Source organism: Podarcis melisellensis, assembly GCF_964234715.1.
Source record: "Podarcis melisellensis genome assembly, chromosome: 8".
NCBI lineage: Eukaryota > Metazoa > Chordata > Lepidosauria > Squamata > Lacertidae > Podarcis > Podarcis melisellensis.
Genome location: NC_138540.1, coordinates 79,176,694 through 79,197,781, shown reverse-complemented (window position 1 = coordinate 79,197,781; position 21,088 = coordinate 79,176,694). Strand labels below are relative to the sequence as shown.

General features: G+C 47.5%; 1 protein-coding gene across 1 annotated transcript in view; it reads right to left on the bottom strand.

Moving 5' to 3' along the window:
* LOC309376154 (phospholipase A2 inhibitor gamma subunit B-like) overlaps positions 1-20,749 on the bottom strand; it is a 57,856-nt gene extending 37,107 nt beyond the window's left edge. Inside the window, exons 1-2 of the mRNA XM_081922376.1 lie at positions 20,669-20,749; positions 19,508-19,630 (exon numbers count right to left, since the gene is read on the bottom strand). Of these exons, the coding sequence (XP_081778502.1) occupies positions 19,508-19,630; positions 20,669-20,720 (175 nt within the window). The 5' untranslated portion in view covers positions 20,721-20,749. The remainder of the gene's footprint in view (positions 1-19,507; positions 19,631-20,668) is intronic.
* Between the last annotated feature and the right edge of the window lie 339 nt (positions 20,750-21,088).

Sequence of the window (21,088 nt, the reverse complement as noted above, 5' to 3'; positions counted from 1 at the left end):
ATGATGTACCGATTTTATTTAACTTTAAAGAGCTTAGATTGAATATATAAGAATGTACCAAAAAATGTTGGAAATTTAAGAATTGCAAGGGGTCATTCTGTCACATGTAGGAAGGCTAAGCTCTTTTGGGGCATGATATATAATGGGGAGGGGGTGGATTCAAACTGAGTTTTCCAAGAGTCCAGAACCCTTCTGGCAGGTGACATTGGTCAGCAAAATTCCAAACTCTGTTTATGTATGCAGCTACAGTGGCAAGGGATCTTTTCTTTATGCTCAGAGGTGGAAAGTTGTGAGAATACCCCGAAAGGAAGAATGGATGGTGAAAGCCTTAGAATATGCAGAGATGGCAAAGGTAAAGCAGGAGAGGCTGATAAAACTGAGGCTCTTCTCCACATAATTCATTGCATCTGAGGAGCAAGCAGAGGGCAAGGCCTCCTTGGGCGGCCTGGAGGGAGGAGTGCAAAGAGTCTAGATTTCGCTTCTACCCCCCCAAAATTTTATGTTTGTGTCTAATGTTGCCACTTTCTAAAATTTATTTATTGGTGCATGCTTTTCTTTCGTAAATGTACCAAACATGAAATAAAATAAAACTGGGATTATGGGGTATTCTCAGGTCAGTGGAGGATGTACGTGCTGTGTCCTGTTCGTGATGTGGTTGTGGAACTTGCCATTCTTCTGATAGAAAATGCTGTGGGGGGGGGCATGGGGTGGGGGACAAAAATGGTGTGTGTGTCAGTTGTGGGGAGTGAGAAATGTCCATGTTTTCATCTGAGGAATGTTGGAGGGTATGCAGTGGCTCCTGAACATCAATATGAAGCTGTTGGGAAGAGTCAACTGGAGTTTTGGAGTGAAACTCATGATTCGTGCTTGGATGCCATGGTGCATGACAGCCAACAAACTGAGCTTGAACCGTGAAAAACTGGAGCCCTTATGAATGAGTGATTTCTGGGTCAATTGCTTGGCAGCCTGGACACAGTGGTTCATGCAGTGGTAACTTCACGACTTGATCATGCCAGCATGCCTTGGGGCTGTCTTTGTATCAGGTCCAGAACCTGCAGCTATTGCAGAACACAGCAGCCAGAGTGCTCATGGCAGCAGGCTACTGCCTACGTGTCACTCTGTTGCTGAGACAGTGGCACTGGTTGCCAATTTGCTGCCACGTCACATTCAAGGTGCTTTTGTTTATTTCCACTGATTCCTGAGCAATGTGAGCCAAAAGTGCCTTGAGGAATGCACAAACCCTTATGCTACACCTCAAGCACTGAGATCCTTTGACTGGGGCAGTTCTTGTAGCTCCCTACACACCTGAGGTTTAGTCAGCTTTCAATTCACAGGAAGGCTTTAGTGCAACAGGAGAGAGAAAACCTTTTATTCCTTTCTCACAGTACTAGAATTTGTGGGCAGCCAATGACATTGAATGTTGGAAGCTTTGAGAAAGATGGAAGAAAGAACAGTGATACCTCTGGTTACGAATGGGATCTGTTCCAGAGGCCTGTCCGTATCCCAAAATCTTCGTAACCTGAGGCGCCTGTACTCCTCATGTGTACAGCGCCGTGGAGCACTTCTGGGCATTCGTGAGGTGCGCAGAGCGCTTCCGTGTGTGCTCGAGTGGCAAACTCACTTCCTGGTTTGCTACGTCCTCAACCCAAAAGTTACGTTACCCAAAGGCCATGTAACCCGAGGATCCACTGTAGTGTTTGAAATAGCATATGGTTATCTCCATATGCTATTTCAAACACTACAGTGGACTCTTGGGTTACATGAAATTTACGGCATGTAATGCCTTAAGAGAGAATATTATGAAAATGATATACAGGTGGTACATGACCCCAGTCAAGCTTACAAAAATTTATCATTTGCCCGATAATAAATGTTGGATATGTAAAGAGAATGAAGGTACATTCTTTCACCTTTGGTGGACGTGCCCAAGGATTAAGGCTTTCTGGGAAATGATCTATAATGTAATGAAAAAGGTATTTAAATATACCTTCCTGAAGAAACCAGAGGCCTTTCTCCTGGGCATGGTCGGCCAATTGGTGTCAAAGAAGGATAGAACTTTCTTTATGTATGCCACAACAGCAGCAAGAATACTTATCACAAACTATTGGAAGACACAGGATCTACCCACTCTGGAAGAATGGCAGATGAAGATGATTGACTATATGGGACTAGCAGAAATGACTGGCAGAATCCGAGACCAGGGAGAAGAGTCGGCGGAAGAAGTTTGGAAGAAATTTAAAGACTATTTACAGAAATATTGCAAAATTAAGGAATGTTAGAATGATGTTGGATAGAAATTAAGTGGTTTCCAGCTGTAATGCTTTAAGAGAACATGAAAAAAAGGTTTAGAAATAGGTTAAAATTTATTGATAAGGATTTGCTGAACTAACAACTTGAACTGGAATCCAAAAAAGGGAGGTATGAGGAGGTCTGGGAAATAAGTTAATGAAAAACAAGCAATGGAAACCTTATGTGTTATTTTTAATTTTAATTTTTTTATTTTTGTTCTACTTTTATCTTTTCTTTTTTTCTTTTTATTGTACTATTATTGGAAACTTCAATAAATATTCATTAAAAAAAATGAAATAGCATATGGTTAAACTCTGGAATTTGCTCTCAGGAAGTAAAGATGGGTAGCAACGTAGATGTGTTTGATTGAGGATTAGAAGAAAATAATGGAGGATAAGGCTAACAATGCCTACTAACCAAGATGGCCATGTTCTTCCTCAAGTGTTGGAGACGGTATTCCTGTGGATGTCAGTTGGTGGGAATCACAAGCGGGGGGACGGGATGGGGACAACTGGTGTTGCTGTCCAGTCCTGCTTTGAGGCTTTGCACAGGCATCTTGCTGGCCATTGCAACAACAGGGTTCTGGAACAGCTGGACTGGTTCAGCAGGCTGATGGAAGCTGTGCGAGTTGAAGCTTGTGGGAAATCTAACATTAGCCCAAATTTTGATTGCCTCAAAGTGGTTCTCACCCAATGGACTTGCTGAAGACGAGGGGATTCACAATGTACCTGCTGAAGAAACATGGTTTCACAATTTCTTTCTAAAATCACCAAGCTGTTCATTTGGCTGAGTAAGGAAAGCCAAAGAAGAATGAAAATCGGGAAACTATGGAGGCCTTTAGTAATCTATACCAGGAGTGAGGAACCGCTGACCTGGGGGCCAAATGCAGCCACTGCATCCCCCTCCACAGGGCCTATGGGGGGGGAGGTAGTACATCGTTCTTCTGTTTGGGATCACAAGGGGGACATCAGAAAATGTTTGCCTATATTGTGTGAAGACTAGCATTTATATTTTTGTAAGACTACACAGAATGCCATGAGGCCTCTTCCTCCGTCTGCTTCCTCATCTGCTAACATGCCCTTGCCTACTTCTCCCCATGGATCTAGAGACGTGGCGCTGAAGTCCTGGTGAAAGATAGTGTGAGTTCTCAGGGTCCTCAGGGTGAGAGGTGAATAAGAAGGCGGACTTTCCTCGCCTCTCCTGTGGACGATGTGCTCTGCTCTGTGAGGGGACTGCCACCCGCCTGTGAAGTGTGGGATATTTACCATGCAACCAAATCAACAATGCATGTTTGCTAGATAGGCAAATGACGGGAGCTGAAGCCCTCTGAGTTTCTTCCTGTAAGTTTTCAAGAATGAACTCTCACTGTTATGTACTGAGTTGAGTATGATCCAAAATAAAGCAGTCTAATTGATTCTAGAACAATAGGAACCAGAATTCAGCAGTCTGTTTGGTCCACAGGAGCCATCCAATCCAGCTCCAGGTGGAAGTGAATCCGCAACCTGATTGCCCTACAGGAGAATTCCGGATTCACCCAATCACGTGAGGCCCATTTTGTAAATAATGTATATAAAGCAGACAGTTGGGGGGAACTTCCAGTCCTCGCTACTATGAGCTCAGGATGAGGTAGTGGTGGGGGAAGGCAGGAACCCCCGGACCTTCATGGCCCAGGTCCCAGTGTATGCAAAGAATTTGCGGGGATGCCCGGCATGGGTACCCGCCACAGTCACCAGGGTCATTGGCCCTGTGTCATACGAGGTGCTAACAGAGGGGGGGGGCAATGCTGGCACTGCCACTGCGACCAGCTATGGCGACGATTCCCAGGAAAAACGATTCCCAGGAGGAGGACAGGTCAGAGGGGTCCCAAGGGAACAGTGGGACAGTGAGGCCCGTAGAGCAGGAGGGGCTGCAGGGGAGGCAGAATCAGTAAATACAGAGAGGACCCGCAAGGTCGAAAGGCCACCGGAACCAGAGCCATGACTGAATGAGCCGGTTGCGCCAGACCAAACGGCACCATCACAGCCAACATCCTTGGAACACGAGCCAGAACCCAAACCCCTGACCAGGGAACACCCTAGGCCACAACGCATACATAGGTGGCTAGCATACGTTGAGGACTATGAATGCAACCTCCTGGGCAGGACTGGAACTTAGAGGGGAGGGGTGTTATGTACTGAGTTGAATAGGATCCAAAATAAAGCAGTCTGATTGGTCCTAGAACAATAGGATTCAGAATGCAGCAGTCTGATTGGTCCACAGGAGCCACCCAATCCAGCTCCAGGTGGTAGTGAATCCACAACCTGATAGGCCTACAGGTGAATCCCGGAATTAGCCAATCATGTGGGGCCCATTGTGTAAATAAAGCTGAATAAAGAGCATGAAATCCACACTCCGAGTATATTTCACCCACTATGCCCCATTTTGTGGAGGGTTTGGGCACTTTGCTCTCTCATCATCATTCTTCCAGCAATGTAGAAATATGTGCTTGTCTGAGGTCCAAAGCTCAGACTCCATCATAAGCTAGACCAAAGTATGGCTTTGTAACTGGATTACCATTTTAAGTTAAGTTTATCTTTAACTTTTTCAAGCACGAATCTGTGTGATTATTTTTTTAAGGGGGGGGGGCGAAAGACTTTTTAAGCAGCAAGGGGATACACTCTGCTGAACTTACAAACATGAGGAAGGGAGGATAATATCTAATACATACAACTTTTCCGAGCATCAATACACATCTCTATTTGAAGGGCAGCAGGTGATGTTGTGCTTGTGTGGGGGGGGGGGCACCCACATTCTGGGGCTCAGGTTGGTGCCTCTGGTCACAGGTGTCTCCTCCTCCTCCTGCAAGAGGCTACTCCCCTTCTCTCCCCCCCCCCAAAAAAAAATCCCAGGCGGGGCATGAAAAGGGCAGAGGAGAGATCAGCTGTACACAGTCTCAGTCATGGAAAAAGCCCTGGAGAGGAGACTTAGGCAGATGTGAGGTGTTTGGGGATCTTTCATCTTGGGAACTGATTTCATGGAGTAAAAATGGACGCAAAGCTTGCTGGCTCTCTTTAACTGTGAGGCCAAATTGTCTGCCTCAACATTCAGTCTGAGCTGTTACATGACTGAAATGTGTCCCAGTATATGACTGTGATTGATTAATCTCCGCCAGGAATTTCAAAATGACCCTTTAAGAAGTATCTGAATTTGTACAAGAGGGACAGGCCACAACAAACTTTAAAATAAATACCTTAGAATATTTACATGGTTTTGCAGAAGAAAATATGCTGTACTCATTGATTGATTCTTAAAGAAATTCCTGAAGTATTAGCTTTGGTGGGGGTTGCACAGCACATGAGCTGTGGCACTCCCCATTATACCTCTAGTGGCGAAATGGGATAGACCACTCTTGACAGCAAGGCAGCCCAAAGTCTGCCATTCTTCTCAGCTAGGGACTTTATCTTCCTTCCATTTCTTTTTTCTCCCCATTTTACCTTAAGTGGAGAAATGGGATGCACCACCCAAAGTCGACTAATTATTGATTCAAATTGGACCTGAAAGTCATCCCTGCCCACTGCCAAAGCTATCTGCCATCTACAAGCACTATTATTTTCCCCAACAAATGTTCCTTTTGGTAAAAAGATACAACATACATGATTTGCCATATATATTTATTTTGGGCATGATTCAATGACCTCATTTGTGCATGAAAGTCAAATACAGCCTGTCTTTGAGGAGGAGCTTCTAGACTTCTAGAAAGAAAACCTGGGAGTCCTCAGGCTGAGACCACCCCTTCTTCAACTCCTAGGCGAAACGGTGGTGTCTTCTGTGGGATCCTCGGCCATTGCGTCAGTGCACTCTGTTTGAATGATATCAATTCCTAATGATTCAAAATCAGTCTCCATCAACCCCTGAGTGTAGTTACAGAAACTAGCTGTTCCACAGCCTCGGAGAGCGCCCGGTAACGTGCTGTCCGCTGTTGGGAAAAACATACACATATATTTTTGGAATCCAAAACCCACTCCCTCAAACAGAAGGGTGGGCAACTTTTCTCAGACCAAGAGCCTTTTTCCAGTCTGGGTGACCTTCTGGGAGGTCCACATGCCAATGGAAACATATGTAAAATTCATCTTTACATGGCAGGCTATCTTCTAGATACATTCAAAGCCCGTCTCTGTACTCCAGGTAACCAAAATTCAGGGGCAACAATCAAGCCAGGCCAAAGCATACAGGTAGGCTATGAAGTGGGGCTTGTGATGGGTGTGGCCTAGGGAGAGGAGGTGTGGCTAAGGTGGATCCCAAAGGCCAGAGAGAGAGAGTCCTAGAGGAATGCCTTTGGCCCCTGGGCCTGTGGGTCTCCATCCTCCCCCTCCCCCTCCAATTTAAAGTGCAAATTTAAAGATGTATTTTTATTTAACAAAATCTATGCTTTAAATGCGTAGTACAGATGGGGCACTAGCTGCACTCCATCATGCAAGACTCACCAAAGTTCACGCGAACCCTAATGTAGACGCATTGGTCCTCCTCCTTTCTGCAGCTGACGGTGGCCTTTCTGACCGCACACTTGTCTGACAAGATGGAGATGCAACTCGGGCACTGCAGCCCATTGGGCTCCCTTGTCTCAGTCTCAGGCACTGGAAAACAATCACCACACCACACCAACATTGCAATTAGTCAAGATGCAAACCACAACTTGCTGTACGTGAGGGGTGGGAATTGTGCTTCCCCTTCCAAGATGGATGCGTACCACCTTCTAGCACTTCTGCAAGTGGAGTGCTTCAGCCATGCTCCATTCATCTAGGGCTACATTAAGGCATGGTGCAAGAGATTTTTGACAGGGGCCACATTCACAGCATACATTTCAAGCACAGGGATACCACTTTAAGCAATTGGGCTTAGCACTGACCAGCATTGGGGGGCATTCTGAGAGACAAAATGGTAGCTATGGATGCACACAAACGATGATAAAATTCTACAAAATGGCCCTCGTAGAGTGGTAAAGAGAAAGAAAGCTCTTAGTAGTTTTATCCTTAAAAATCACATCTGGGAAAACATGTGCTTAGTTTTGGTAAAATAATGATTTCACCTAAGAAAAAATGCCAGCTAATAAGAGCTATTGTGTGGGGTTTGTTTGCTAATACATAGCTCTGTGAGGTGAATAGGGGTTTTCCAATTAACCCTGGTTGGTTGGATTGTTGGATAGTGTCTTCGAAGCTACAAACATGAGTCTGACCAAACTGCCGGAGGCAGTGGAAGACAGAAGTGCCTGGCGTGCTCTGGTAAATGGGGTCACGAAGAGTCGGACACGACTAAACGACTAAACAACAAGAACAATTAACCCTCAGCACCCTTAAGAAACTACCACTCCCAGAATTCTTTGTCCTAGTGTTGTTATATCTTTTACAAGAAAAGCTTACACTAGGGTGTTGGGAATGCTAAGGTGAACCACAAAATGGTGCCTCCTCCCACCAAGGAAGGAGGGGTGAGTGAAGATCTACATCAGGAACAAGGGAATGTGAACATCTAAATCAGAAACAAGGGTGGGAGTAGACCAGAGTTCAAATCTGTACTTGAGCCACAACACTTGCTGGGTGACCTGGGGCCAGATACTGCCCCTTAGCCTGACTTATTTTACATGGGTGTTTGAGGCTAAAATGGAGAGCATGAGGGCTCTTTGAAGGAAAGAGTAGGGTTGTAAATATCAGAAACTGCTGCAGGAGAGGGACTGTGAGTAACATCATGTGAGGTATGTTTCTAGGACTAAGGTAGAACTGTGAAGCTTCCTTGTAATATTTGCTCATGAATGCTGCATGCGATTCAAGTAATCTTGTTATTGATATATGGTTTTTGGTTTTGTTCTATCTGCAGTTTGTCTTTTACTATTCTATATTGTTAAATAATGCAAATATCCTCTTAGAAAGCCCTGTTCTGTTGGTGAAGACAGGAGCCCATGTTGCGGATGTTTGTAGAAGGCCTGACCAATCCAGAGGTATCATACTGCCTTCTCACTCGCTGGATCATCACCTTGTCGTGGTGAGTGGGTTTGCACGCTATCAAAAATGATCTTGTGAAGCTCCTGTCAGAAGTCTCTAACAGTAATAATGAGTGACTCTCAACCCCCCAAATAAAACTCACCCAAAACCAATAGGCTGCTATTATAAGTGCTTATGCACCAACACTGGATGCCAATGAAGGCATTAAAGAAAAATTTTACTCTCAGCTGGATATAGTCCTATCAGAAACGCCTAAGGAAAATAAACTCATCCTCCTGGGTGATTTTAACTTTTGACAATATGTGCAGCGCACAACCTTGTTATTACCAACACACTCTTTTGACAGAAAAATAAATTTAAAACTTCATGGTGGCATCCTTGATCAAGCCACTGGCACCTCTTAGACTATGTCATTGTCTGTGCTAAAGATCACCATGATGTGCTTCTTACCAGAGCGATGACGAGTGCCAGTGCTGGACAGATCACCGACTAATGCGATCCACGATGGCTGTAATGGTTCTAGGGGTTGCTCGTGCGTAAGCCGGTGCCAACACCTTGCCTGAGTGAACCTTTTCTGTCCGGACAGCCACTCACCCGCAGCTGTCTCAATCGCTGGCAGAATCCGTCAGTGGGCGTTTCTTAAAATTCTTCCAGCAAAGAAGCTCTTTGACGTCTAGTCTCCTCCTACTCTCCCTGCGCGGAAGCCTTCTGCGCAAGGAGGGCATAGGCAGCGGAGGACCTTTACTCTCCCCACTGGTCCCTGGGAAGGAGTCATGGGACCGCCTCGCCGATTCCCCCATCTGCCCCCCTTCTCCACTGGAGCTATGCTGATTCTCTTCCCCAGAAGCTGGGCTGCCTCTCCCCATCCCAGGACGCTCTCTGGAATCCCTCTGGAGCTTGCTCTCTCCCTCCGGCACTGATGGCAGTTCCCTGACAATGGCTATCAAATTTTACCTCAACGCCGGCTTCAAGGAAGGAAACCAAGGCGCAAAATGAGCACTCAAGCCCTTCAAGATCCCATTAAGTGGGATTGCTTCCAAACGACTCTTAAGGACCATCTGCTTTCAGAATTCCCTGATAAGATCGAGGTACACTGGATCAAGCTAAAAACATTCATTATTGTAGCCTGTGAACAAACTATCGGATACCAAGCAAAGAGCAGGACTGGTGTGCTGTTACTCCTATCTTCCTCTGCACCTGAGGGTCTCAGTATGCAATTCATGGTAGCTCACTAAGCCAGGCTCCAGCTCAGCACAGCTTCCAGCTTTGGGGTTCTTGGTTCAAATCCCAACTCTAGCTTCTGTCTCTAGTTTGAAAAGGATGGTGATACAGGCCTGCGTCAGCAGCTGGCGTATGCCAGGTGCCGAGCCGGGGCTTACAGACTGAACCTTCGTATTAACTGTTTTCATTGAGGGCCACATTTCCTTCTAGGCAAGCTTCTCAAGGCCACATGCCAGTGGCAGGGCCTGTTGTGAAAGTGAGTGGAGCAACAAATGTAATTTTTCAAACTTTTTATTCTTTGCACCACCTGGTTCTTCTCCCCTTTGTGTAGATAGTGTTCCTCTATAGCTTAGTAATTAGGTGGCACTGGAGCCCATTGCATCGACTATATTTTTCTTAGCATTTCCTTTAACCTGAAGATATTAATTCCCTGATTGCAAACCTAAAAGAAATCAGTTCCTTCCCATACAAGAAGGACAGGGGCCTGTCCCACTAAAAATATCTCTACAAATGCAAATGCATCAAAGAAAATGGGTCACTCTAGGTTTGGGGGCTAGAACTGCGGGAAACCAAGGAACCAGTGTAGTGTAGTGGTTAGAGGGTTGGATTAGAATAGACTAGAAGGCAAAACTGTTATGCTCCCTTGTAATTTTTGCTAATAGATGCTGTATGTTGTTCAGGTAATCTTCTTATTGGGATTTTGGGTTTTGTTCTATTAGTTCCCGCCACCCCCATACTATGGCTCCAATGCTTCCCTGCTCGTTCCCTCTGTCAGTGGCTCCTCCCTGTCCCACCAGTCTGAATCAGGTTTGAAATCTTTCCTGGTGTCACCCTCAGGCACCTCCTGGAGCGACTGGCTGCCACCACTCCTCATTGTCTAGCCAGTCCCTGACATCAGGATACTGCCAAAAACTTGTTTGTCTTTCTATGACCTCTCTCATTGCTTGAGTTTTGTGAGACCAACTTTCCTGATGATGATACTTACTTTCAGGAGGTCCGCTGTTGCACATATCTGTCTTGCAGCAGGAGACCTTGATCAGGGTGTACGATGATGAGCTTATGGAGACACTGGCATAGTCTGCATCACACAACTCTGTATTGATGCAGGACTTGACAACCACTCTTGACCCCATAAGTGCTATAAAAGAAAGAATTGGAATAGGAAATAACTAGACCTGGAGATAGGGCTGGTCCACCCATGAGGCAAGGATTGATGGTCACCTTATGTGGCAGGATCCAGAGGGGCAGGGGATCTGACCACCAAGAAAAGCATTGCCTGATGCTGCTGCCTTTGAAGCTGTGGTGTGATCCTTGGAGGCAAGATCTGCCACCTCCTCGTCAGTTCCTCTCCCCCATTTGAGCCACCCTATGTCCCTGTTGTTCGTGACAGGGACCTTGAAGCTCCTTCCTTTTTCTATTTTAATATAATGTTTATTAAAATTTCTTTTTCCCTTTATAAGAGCCAAATAAAATTTCTTCATCACATATATGTTTGCTCAAATTGAGCATTGACTTCCTCCCATCCCCCTCCCTGACTTCCATATGCAATCACTTTTATTTCACATTTCTAAATCACCCTATTTACTTTATCTCCATACTTAAAAGACTTACTTCTAATATTTATAAACAGGTATCAAATCATAACCTAACAAAATATTTTAAATCAATCCTGCAAATATTTTAAAATGTTTGCAATGTCTATTAATATATTGTACAAATCTACTCCAGTCTTTTTCAAACAGTTCGTCTCGCTGGTTTCAGATTTCCCCCATCACAAGTTGAAAAGGTAAAGGGACCCCTAACCATTAGGTCCAGTCGTGACCGACTCTGGGGTTGCGACGCTCATCTCGATTTATTGGCCGAGGGTGGCGGCATACAGCTTCCGGGTCATGTGCCACCATGACTAAGCCACTTCTGGCGAACTAGAGTAGTGCACGGAAACACCGTTTACCTTAACGCCAGAGCGGTACCTATTTATCTACATGCACTTTGACGTGCTTTCGAACTGCCAGGTTGGCAGGAGAAGGGACTGAGCAATGGGAGCTCATCCCGTTACGGGGATTCGAACCACTGACATTCTGATCGGCAAGTCCTAGGCTCTGTGGTTTAACCCCCAGTGCCACCCGCATCAAATATCACCTCGGAGCTCCTTTCTGAGGCTCCCTCCGCCTCTCTGGTGTCCATGCAGGCACACTGCCTCTTTCCTTGCTGGGTTGTCATTTGCAAAGCGCAGGCTGCAAAGCCACCCTACCTGTGCCTTGCAGGGCTGCCTGCAGTGCCTGGCTGCCTTTGACTGGCAGAGTGGCTTCCGTCTTTCCTCCTGTGCTGAAAAAGGCAACCAGGTGGCAGCCAAGGCTGTCTCTGGCCAGAGCCTGCACTCCACCCAGGCTCTTGCAGCTTGGAAGGAGGAGCACTTTAACTGAGCCCCTGCCCCACTACTGGCTCATTTGGGGTTTCTGCAAAACTGCTTGGCTGAGGTGAGGGCAGCGGTGTGCTCTTAACCCAAGCAGTTTAAGGAGGGAGGGAGGAATAATCTTTATAAACTTCGTCATGCAGCTTGTTTCTCCCACTGCTGGTATGAAGGACAGACCACGATGGTGATTTCACTCAGCGATATATCTTTCATGAAACTGCCACCCCTCCTGAGTCCCTCTGCCTCCAGCTCCAGGCTGCTGCTTGCTTAGTTTTTCCTTAGCGTGCTGGGTGCTGGAGGCAGAGGGACTCAGGATAGGCGGGGTTTCCCCCACCGATTTACTGCTGAGTGAAGCTGTCATCACGGTCTGCCCCTCATACCGGTCCTGGGGTGATATATCAATAAATCACCCAGGCCTAATCTTCAGTCACACTTTCTTCCGGGTCTGCGGGGTGGGGAACATTTCATGGTTTGCCTCAGGTATCCAATTGTGTTGAGCAGGCCCTGCTTGGAGCAGAAAGAGATTTCTCCAGTTTTATCTATTTGTTGAATGTGAGTCAGGAATGGAGAACCTTTGGCTGTTTGGAGAACCTATTTAAGTTACATTATAATCCAAAGGCTATTTCCTATCAGGAAATAAGGATTTGTTTTAAGTTTTTCTTGTGTGCTATAACTCCCTCCAGGGATGCAGATGGCGCTGTGGGTAAAACCTCAGTGCCTAGGACTTGCTGATCGTATGGTCGGCGGTTTGAATCCCCGTGGCAGGGTGAGCTCCCGTCGTTCGGTCCCAGCACCTGCCCACCTAGCAGTTCGAAAGCACTCTGAAGTGCAAGTAGATAAATAGGTACCGCTTTATAGCTGGAAGGTAAACGGCGTTTCCATGTGCTGCACTGGTGCTGGCTCGCCAGCTGCAGCTTCGTCACGCTGGCCATGTGACCCGGAGGTGTCTGAGGACGGCGCCGGCTCACGGCCTCTAGAGCGAGATGAGCACGCAACCATAGAGTCGGACACGACTGGCCCGTACGGGCAGGGGTACCTTTACCTTTATAACTCCCTCCAAGGTATTTCTTAAAAAATCATTTAACCACATGTGATGGGATGATGAGCTGCTTGTGCGTAAAATGCAAGTCCCTCAGAGTTTGATCAGGTTTTCAAACCTCTGCCTGTGACGGCGCCCCTCCAGCATGGCTGCGTCAATCGCTAGTAGAATCTGAAAGTGGTTGCTTTCGGAATCGTTTCCAACATAAAAGCTCTTTAACGGAAACACGTCTTCTGGACTCTCGGCGTGACAGTTTCCGGCGAGGAGTGGGTGTCCCTATAGGAGGTCCTGAGACCTCCCCACTGTTTTCGCTGGAAGCGTCTCTGAGCCATCCCTCCGACTCACTTTCCCTTGGAGTTCTTGCTCGCCCTCTACTGGTTCCCTCTTCCGCTGCTACTTCTCTCTCAACCTCAATGAGCCTTTGCACCTCCGGTTCTTTGGATGGCAGTTCCCTGACATCCACCTCCCCTCCAGGGCCCCCTTCACCCCCTCCCGTCTCCTCCCCTACGGGCGGTGAGGAGGTAAAACCCCTGAAAGAACCTCCCTCATCTTCCGAAGTCTCGAACACTTCCCTCCACTTGTTGCTGTCCCTGGTCTCTCGGTACTCTTCGTCATCGGAGTCCACTCCCTCTTCCAACTCCGACTCCGCGAACCCTTCCAGTTCCTCTTCCTCGTCGGTGGTGCCGAAATACTCCCTCCTAAACCTTGCTACCGGCTGAGGTTTCCTCGGGAATCTTTGGTGGAACGTTTCTGTTAAAACCTCGTCATTGACTTCCTCTGCAATCACCCAGGTGTTTTCTGACTCCGGTTCCCCTTCCCACGCCACCAAATACTCCACCTGATTTCCCTTCCACCTGGAATCGAGGATTTCCGCTACATGGTTGCGGCGTTCCCTCTCTTCCAAGGCTGGTCCCCTGACGTGCTCCCCTTCACGTCCCCCCCTGTATGGTGACAGTAACGACCTGTGGAACACTGGGTGCAATTTCATGTGGTTGGGTAACCGGAGTTTGAAAGCCACCGGGTTGACCTGCTGAATGACCTCAAAGGGTCCCAATCTTCTGGGCCTCAATTTCTTACAACCCCCTTTGAACGGCAACCCTTGGGTTGACAGCCACACTTGATTCCCCACCCTTATGGTTTCACCTTCCCTTCTGTTCTTGTCTGCCTGCTTCTTATATTGTGCCTTGGCCCTTTCTAAGTTGAGCTGGAGCTGATGATGGATCGCTTCCATCTCTTCTACAAAATGTTCAGCCGCTGGGACGCTCCATCTCTCCCCTCCTTCCCCTGGAAATGCCCTGGGGTGACACCCGTAATTAGCCAAAAAGGGGCTCATCCCTGTGGACACATTCTCCGCATTATTGTAGGCAAATTCTGCCAGCGCCAACTTTTCGACCCAATCGTTCTCTCTGTCATTGACATAACACCTCAGATATTGTTGAAGAATGCCATTTGCTCTTTCCGCCTGCCCGTTGGTTTCAGGGTGCCGGGCAGTTGAAAAATTGACTTCCACGTGCAGCAAGCTCATGAGCTTCCTCCAGAACCTGGAAGTAAATTGTTTGCCGCGGTCTGAGATCACCCTCAAGGGAGCCCCGTGCAACCTAAAGATGTGTTCTACAAACAACTTCGCTGTTTCTTCCGCTGTGACTGCATGTGAGCATGCTACAAAGTGGCACATCTTAGTTAACAGGTCTACTACTACCATGATGGCTGTTTTCCCCTTGGACTTCGGCAGATCCGTCATAAAATCTATTGATACCGCTTCCCAAGGCCGTTCTGGTGTGGGTAATGGTTCTAATAACCCTGCCGGCGCCCTTCTTTCCCCTTTGGCTCGCTGACATTGGTCACACCCTCTTACATACTCCCTTACATCTTCCCTCACCTTGGGCCACCAAAATTCCCTGGTAACCAACCACATGGTCTTGTGTTGCCCAAAATGTCCCGCCGTGGGGCTATCGTGCAACTGCTTGAGTACTCTCCCCCTCAATTCACCTTCGGGTATATACAGTGCCCCTTTGTAATACAATGCCCCATTTCTTTCCTCAAAACCTCCGGGGCTCTCGCCCTCCCCCCTGAGACCTCTGAGCTTATCCTGGGCATATTCATCATTTTCCGTTTCCTCTACCAGTTCTCGTTGCCCCACCAGCGCCGCCCCACACACCCAGCGGTCCTCAGGGATGACATGTCTCTCTTCGATCGCCCCCTCCCCTTCCCAATACTCTGGTTTGCGTGAGAGCGCGTCCGCCCTGACGTTTTCTGGGCCTGGCACATAACAAATTTCAAAGTGGAATTTGGAGAATTCCTGTGCCCATCTCACTTGTCGTTGGTTGAGCACTCGAGCTGTTCTCCAATACTCTAAATTCTTGTGGTCGGTGCACACTTGCACCTTGTGTTGTGCCCCAATTAATAAATGTCTCCACCTCCGGAACGCTTCGTGAATGGCAAGTAGTTCCCTGTCATACACCGTGTAGTTCCTCTCGGATTTATTCAGCTTCCGCGAGAAGAAGGCACACGGTCTCCACTCCGACGTACTCCTCCCCGGTTGAAGAAGTACCGCCCCTACCGCCCGGTCGGATGCATCGGTTTCCACTCTCATGGGTTTTCGTAAATCCACATGCAGAAGTTGTTCTTCCGAGGCGAAAGCCCTTTTCAGTTCTTCAAATGCTCGCTCCGCCTCTGCCGTCCAAACAAATTTCTTCTTGCTGCTGAGGCAGTCGGTGATGGGCGCCGTCAAGTGGGCAAAGTTCTTGATGAACTTCCGATAAAAGTTTCCAAACCCCAAGAATCTTTGCACATCCTTCTTGGTCTCCAGTGTCTTCCATTCCAGTACCGCTTGGACCTTGCCTGGATCCATGGCCAATCCCTTGTCTGACAAGCGGTACCCCAGGAATTCCACCTCCTTGGTATGAAACTGGCACTTCTCCAGTTTCACCCACAGCTGGTTGGCTTGCAGCCTGCCCAACACTTCTCGAACGTCCCTCACATGCTGCTCCTCATCTTCCGAATACACCAACACGTCGTCTAAAAAGGCCACACAATTCTTGTAGAGCAAAGGTCCCAGAACGTGGTTAATAAAAGCTTGAAAGCACGCGGAGCCTCCTTGTAGACCGAAGGGCATAACGAGGTATTCAAAGGCTCCCAAAGGGGTGAACATGGTGGTCTTCCATTCATCCCCCTTCCTTATGCGTATCAGATTGTACGCCCCCCGCAGGTCCAGCTTTGTAAAAATCTTTCCCTTCCTTACCCTGGTCAAAATGTCATCAATTCGGGGCATAGGGAAAGCCAGGGGTTCCGACACTGCATTCAGGGCCCTAAAGTCACACACAAGTCTCGGCTTATCTGTGTTTTTTTTGTCCACAAAAAACACTGGGCTGCCCCCCACCGCTCGGGACTCTCTGATGAAACCTCGCTTCAGGTTTTTGTCAATGAACTCCCTCAGCTCCTGCATCTCCCTGTCTGACATGGCGTACAGCTTGCCCACTGGGAGTTGGGCCCCAGGGAGTAGGTTGATTTGACAGTCAAAGGGTCTATGCGGTGGCAGTTTGTCTGCTTCCCTTTCGCTGAATACGTTGCTCAGATCTGCGTATTGCGGGGGCACCTTCCCTTTGTCCATTACTTCCATCCCGGCTAGGGTGACTCTGGCTCCTCCCGGAACCTTCCCCTCCTTGCAGTGTTCTAGGCAATGCGCTGACCCAAAGGAGACCACCCTCTGATGCCAGCCCACTAGCGGATCATGTAGCGCCAGCCAGCTCATTCCCAAAATGATGGGAGCTCCTCCCAAGGTGGCCACATTAAACGCTATCCGTTCGGTGTGCCTTGCCACCCTCATTATCATCGGGACAGTCTGTTGGCTAACTTCTCCCCCCAACAGCTCTCTGCCGTCAATCGTAGTCACCTGCAAGGGGTTACTTAAAGGGATGGTCTGTATCTGGTGCTCAGCTGCAAACTCCTTACTCATGAAATTACAGGAGCTGCCTGAATCCAAAAGCGCCTTGATCTTTAGTGGGTGTCCGTTTGGCAGTTCTAGTAACACCTCTATCACTAAAGCAGGTCTGGGAGATTCCGGCGTGGGCACTTTCACTGCTCTTTGGCCTGGCTGCTGTGCCCCGACGGTGGCAGCCAGGCGTTGGCTTTTACTTGCTCCTTGCTTTCCTCTTCCTTTTCCCCAACAGCTCCTGCCATCCCTTGCCATTCCTTTCTTTGTGGGCAGACTCTGGCAAAGTGCCCTGGCTGTTGGCAGAGATAACATCTCTTGGCGCTCTTTCCCTCCTTCTTCCGCCCTTCACTGGGATTTGAAACTGCGCGCGCCCGCGCTGTTCCAACTTCCATCGGCTCTGCCGGCGGGAAAGGTGGCTCTGGAATGTCTGGAATGCGGAGCTCCCTCCAACGGTCTCCTTTCCCTTCCCGCTTTTCCAAAGCCCTCGCCTCCTGGCGCGCTCCTATGGACAGCGCAGATTTGGTCAGCTGATCCATAGACTCCGCCCTGGGCCCCCGGGAAAGTTCATCTTTGACGGCCGAAGAAAGCCCCTCTTCGAAAAGCATCTGGATGGGTTCCGCCGATAGGTCCCACCCCAATTTATGAATCAGCATAGTAAACTCAGTCCAGTACTCACGGACAGATCGGCTTCCCTGCTGGCAAGCCATTAACTGCCTTCGCACCACCCCCTGCTCAATGTCGCTGGAAAACATCAGGTCCATGGCACGAAAAAACTTCCTCGTGTCCTTTAGGATCTCATTATTCGCTGCCATCAGGGGTCTAACCCAGTCCTTCGCCCCCGATTCGAGATGGCCAATTACAAAAGCCACTCGCGATTCCTCATCGGGGAAGTCATCAAACTGCAGGTTGAGAGCGTATTGCATCTCTGTTCTAAAGGCATGATAGTTCCTGGGATCCCCCCCGAATTTCTGCACCAATCCTGGCACCTTTCTGGCGAGCGGGGTGGTTTTCTCCTTTCCCTTTTCTGCATCCTGAGCCCTCCTCTCCTCAAGCCTCGCCGTTTGCAGCGCCAGCTGGATCTCCAACGCCCTGTACCTTTCTTCCAGGCTTGGACCCCCTCCAGCTGCTCCTGCTCCTCCAGTTCCGGCTGGGTTGCTCATGATGCCTTCTCCCTGCACAAGCTGGCTTTCGGAGACTTTCGGATTGCTGTGATGGGATGATGAGCTGCTTGTGCGTAAAATGCAAGTCCCTCAGAGTTTGATCAGGTTTTCAAACCTCTGCCTGTGACGGCGCCCCTCCAGCATGGCTGCGTCAATCGCTAGTAGAATCTGAAAGTGGTTGCTTTCGGAATCGTTTCCAACATAAAAGCTCTTTAACGGAAACACGTCTTCTGGACTCTCGGCGTGACAGTTTCCGGCGAGGAGTGGGTGTCCCTATAGGAGGTCCTGAGACCTCCCCACTGTTTTCGCTGGAAGCGTCTCTGAGCCATCCCTCCGACTCACTTTCCCTTGGAGTTCTTGCTCGCCCTCTACTGGTTCCCTCTTCCGCTGCTACTTCTCTCTCAACCTCAATGAGCCTTTGCACCTCCGGTTCTTTGGATGGCAGTTCCCTGACACCACATCAGTTAAGAAACATGGGTACATATGCTATAATGTTATTGTTTTAGTTAAATAAATTGTTTATATTGTTATTAAGGAAATAATTATTTTTTCCTTCCAATAAAGTACAGCAGAAAAGTTGTCCAAATATAAACAGTTAATTTATTAAACCTCACAAAAATTTCATAATTATCTGTCAATGTATTTCTAATAGTATAACCAAATCAGTAATTTTTGATATAACTGTAAAAACCACTCTGAAAATGTATTATTCGAAAAAGGAAAAAATAATAATTAAATCAAGTCTTATTGACTTGTGATTTAAATCGTGATTGAAACCAAATCCACCCTGTAACTGGACCAATGAGAGTTGATGCTGGAGCTCATAAAGGGAGCATGTACCACAGGCAATTAGGAAGGGGCAATATGTCAGTGTCAGTTTCTCTTGGTTTCTTATTTTAAATTCATTTCTCCATATTTTCATATCAGTTTCCAACTCCTCATCCCCACCATCAACATTTAGTGTGAATGTAATTTTTACTCTTAGGCCCTATCTACAGGGTCATACTGATTTAAGTAGTCATGGTTTCCCCCATGGGGGTGGGGGGATGTTTGTTGACTATATTGGCTGTGAATCCTGGCAAACTAGCTTTCTGCCTTGCAGGTCATTTTTCACTTGGCCTGGGAGATGGGAACCTGACAGACTGACTCCAACTACAAAAGCTGTTGTAGGTTATTGTATGCACACTTTACCCTAGTATGTGCATCTATTGCTTACATGGTTGGACAACTGAATTGCAAAAATGGGAGAAGGACAGATTCTGAAGGATGGCTTTGTTTTGCTCTGCCAATTGAGTAAATGCACCTTTAAATATGAACTGACTTGAATTTCTTCCCTGCTCCTACAGGCAATGCAGAACCTAGAACACTACTTTATGAAAAGTCATGTTCCGTGCCTTGTGGCTAAGATATGGCCTTAGAAAGTGAGTCAGGTGGTTTACGTTTTGGTGATCAAAGAGGTTGAAAGTTCTTCTCACTTACACAGTCTGCCTTTTCCACTGGCAGACAAGCAGGACTGGTCACTGGAATCGTCACACTCAACAGTGGTGGCATTTCTGCAATCTTTTCCTGAATCGAAACAAGACTCACATTTCAGAGATGCCACTGCAGATAGGGGGAAAATGGATTTGGAAAACATTAGTAACTGTGTAGGAATAATAGGTCTGCGTCAAGGTACATGAACACAACACTTTGTGCTACAAACTTCATCTTACAAGAGGCAGCAAAGGCCACTGACTTGGATAGCTTCAACAGCAGACTAGATGCATACATGGTTACCATCCTCAATTGATATTTTTTCCCCTGCAATATTGTAGGCACTATTTGTCTGAATACTAGATACTGGAAACCACAGAAAGTGTGCTGTTGCACTCAGATCTTTCTTAGGGGCTTCCCAAAGGACCCATGATAAGAACAAGAGGCTACACTAGATGGACCATTGTTCAGCTACATAATGCTTTCTATATATATTCCCTCTGTGGTTCTTAAACTCTGAATGGGGGTGGGAAATGAATAGACCAGAGAATGATTGTCCAAGATGGCTCCTGCATATGAGGCGAAGACCAGTAGAGAAGGTGTGGGGAAACCTTTAACCCTCCTAAAGTTGTTGTACTACAACTCCCATCAGCACCAGCAAACATGACAGACTCTGATAAGCACATCTGGTACCCCTGTGACCTGACTCCACTTAGAGATTGGAGTGGCATTTAACACCAGGAAACTTAAAGTTTGCATGGGGGGGCAGGGTAATTCCGCTCCAAAATATGAGAAGAATAGTGCCTATACATTGTCTCCTATCATAAATTTCTACAAATGCAAGAAACTTACTCTTTGCTTTAAATATGAGCTAGGATTCTGGTTCATCGAAGAGTGAACTACTGCCTTTCTCGCTCCCTCAATGTACTTGGGGATGCCACAGCTCTCTGTACGCATTTGGTTAAATAAAAACTGAATATTGGGAACAAAACAATATATCATTGAGGATCCTTTGTAATCTGGCCTTGTGCTTTATTCCTCTCCCTTTCAAAGGAACCACAAGTCCTGGTTCCTTCCTCATCCTGCTTTAATGGCTGAACCCCCCCCCCCCGCTTCGTTCCTTCCTGGAAACATGACGAACAGCCCAGCGGCTGTGGTTCTGCTCACCTGGAGGAAGCAGGGCCAAGAGGAGGCAGGAGATCAGGAGTGTCTTCATCATTCTAGAGAGCTGAAGAGGCAGGAAGGAGTTCGAGAACAGCACTGGGCCAAGCAAGGAACTGATGCATGAAGAGGCTTAGTTGGAGGAATTTGTAGAGGATTGCAAGGAGTACTTTGCCAGCACCCGGGAACAATGGATTCAGGACAGTGTCATAAATCGCTAGAATTCTAATTATGCTATACCATAATGTAAAGCACAGTGTTGAAAAGCAATTAAATCTCTTCCCCCTTCCAATAACTCCAAGGACACGTCCCTCCTAATCTGTGCCAGCCTCAATTTCTAAATCCTGGATGTGGGGAAACGAGTTCCATCAGGTTACAGCACTGAAATTGGATTAGGCTTCTGGAAGCCAAGGCAGTATCCCTGAC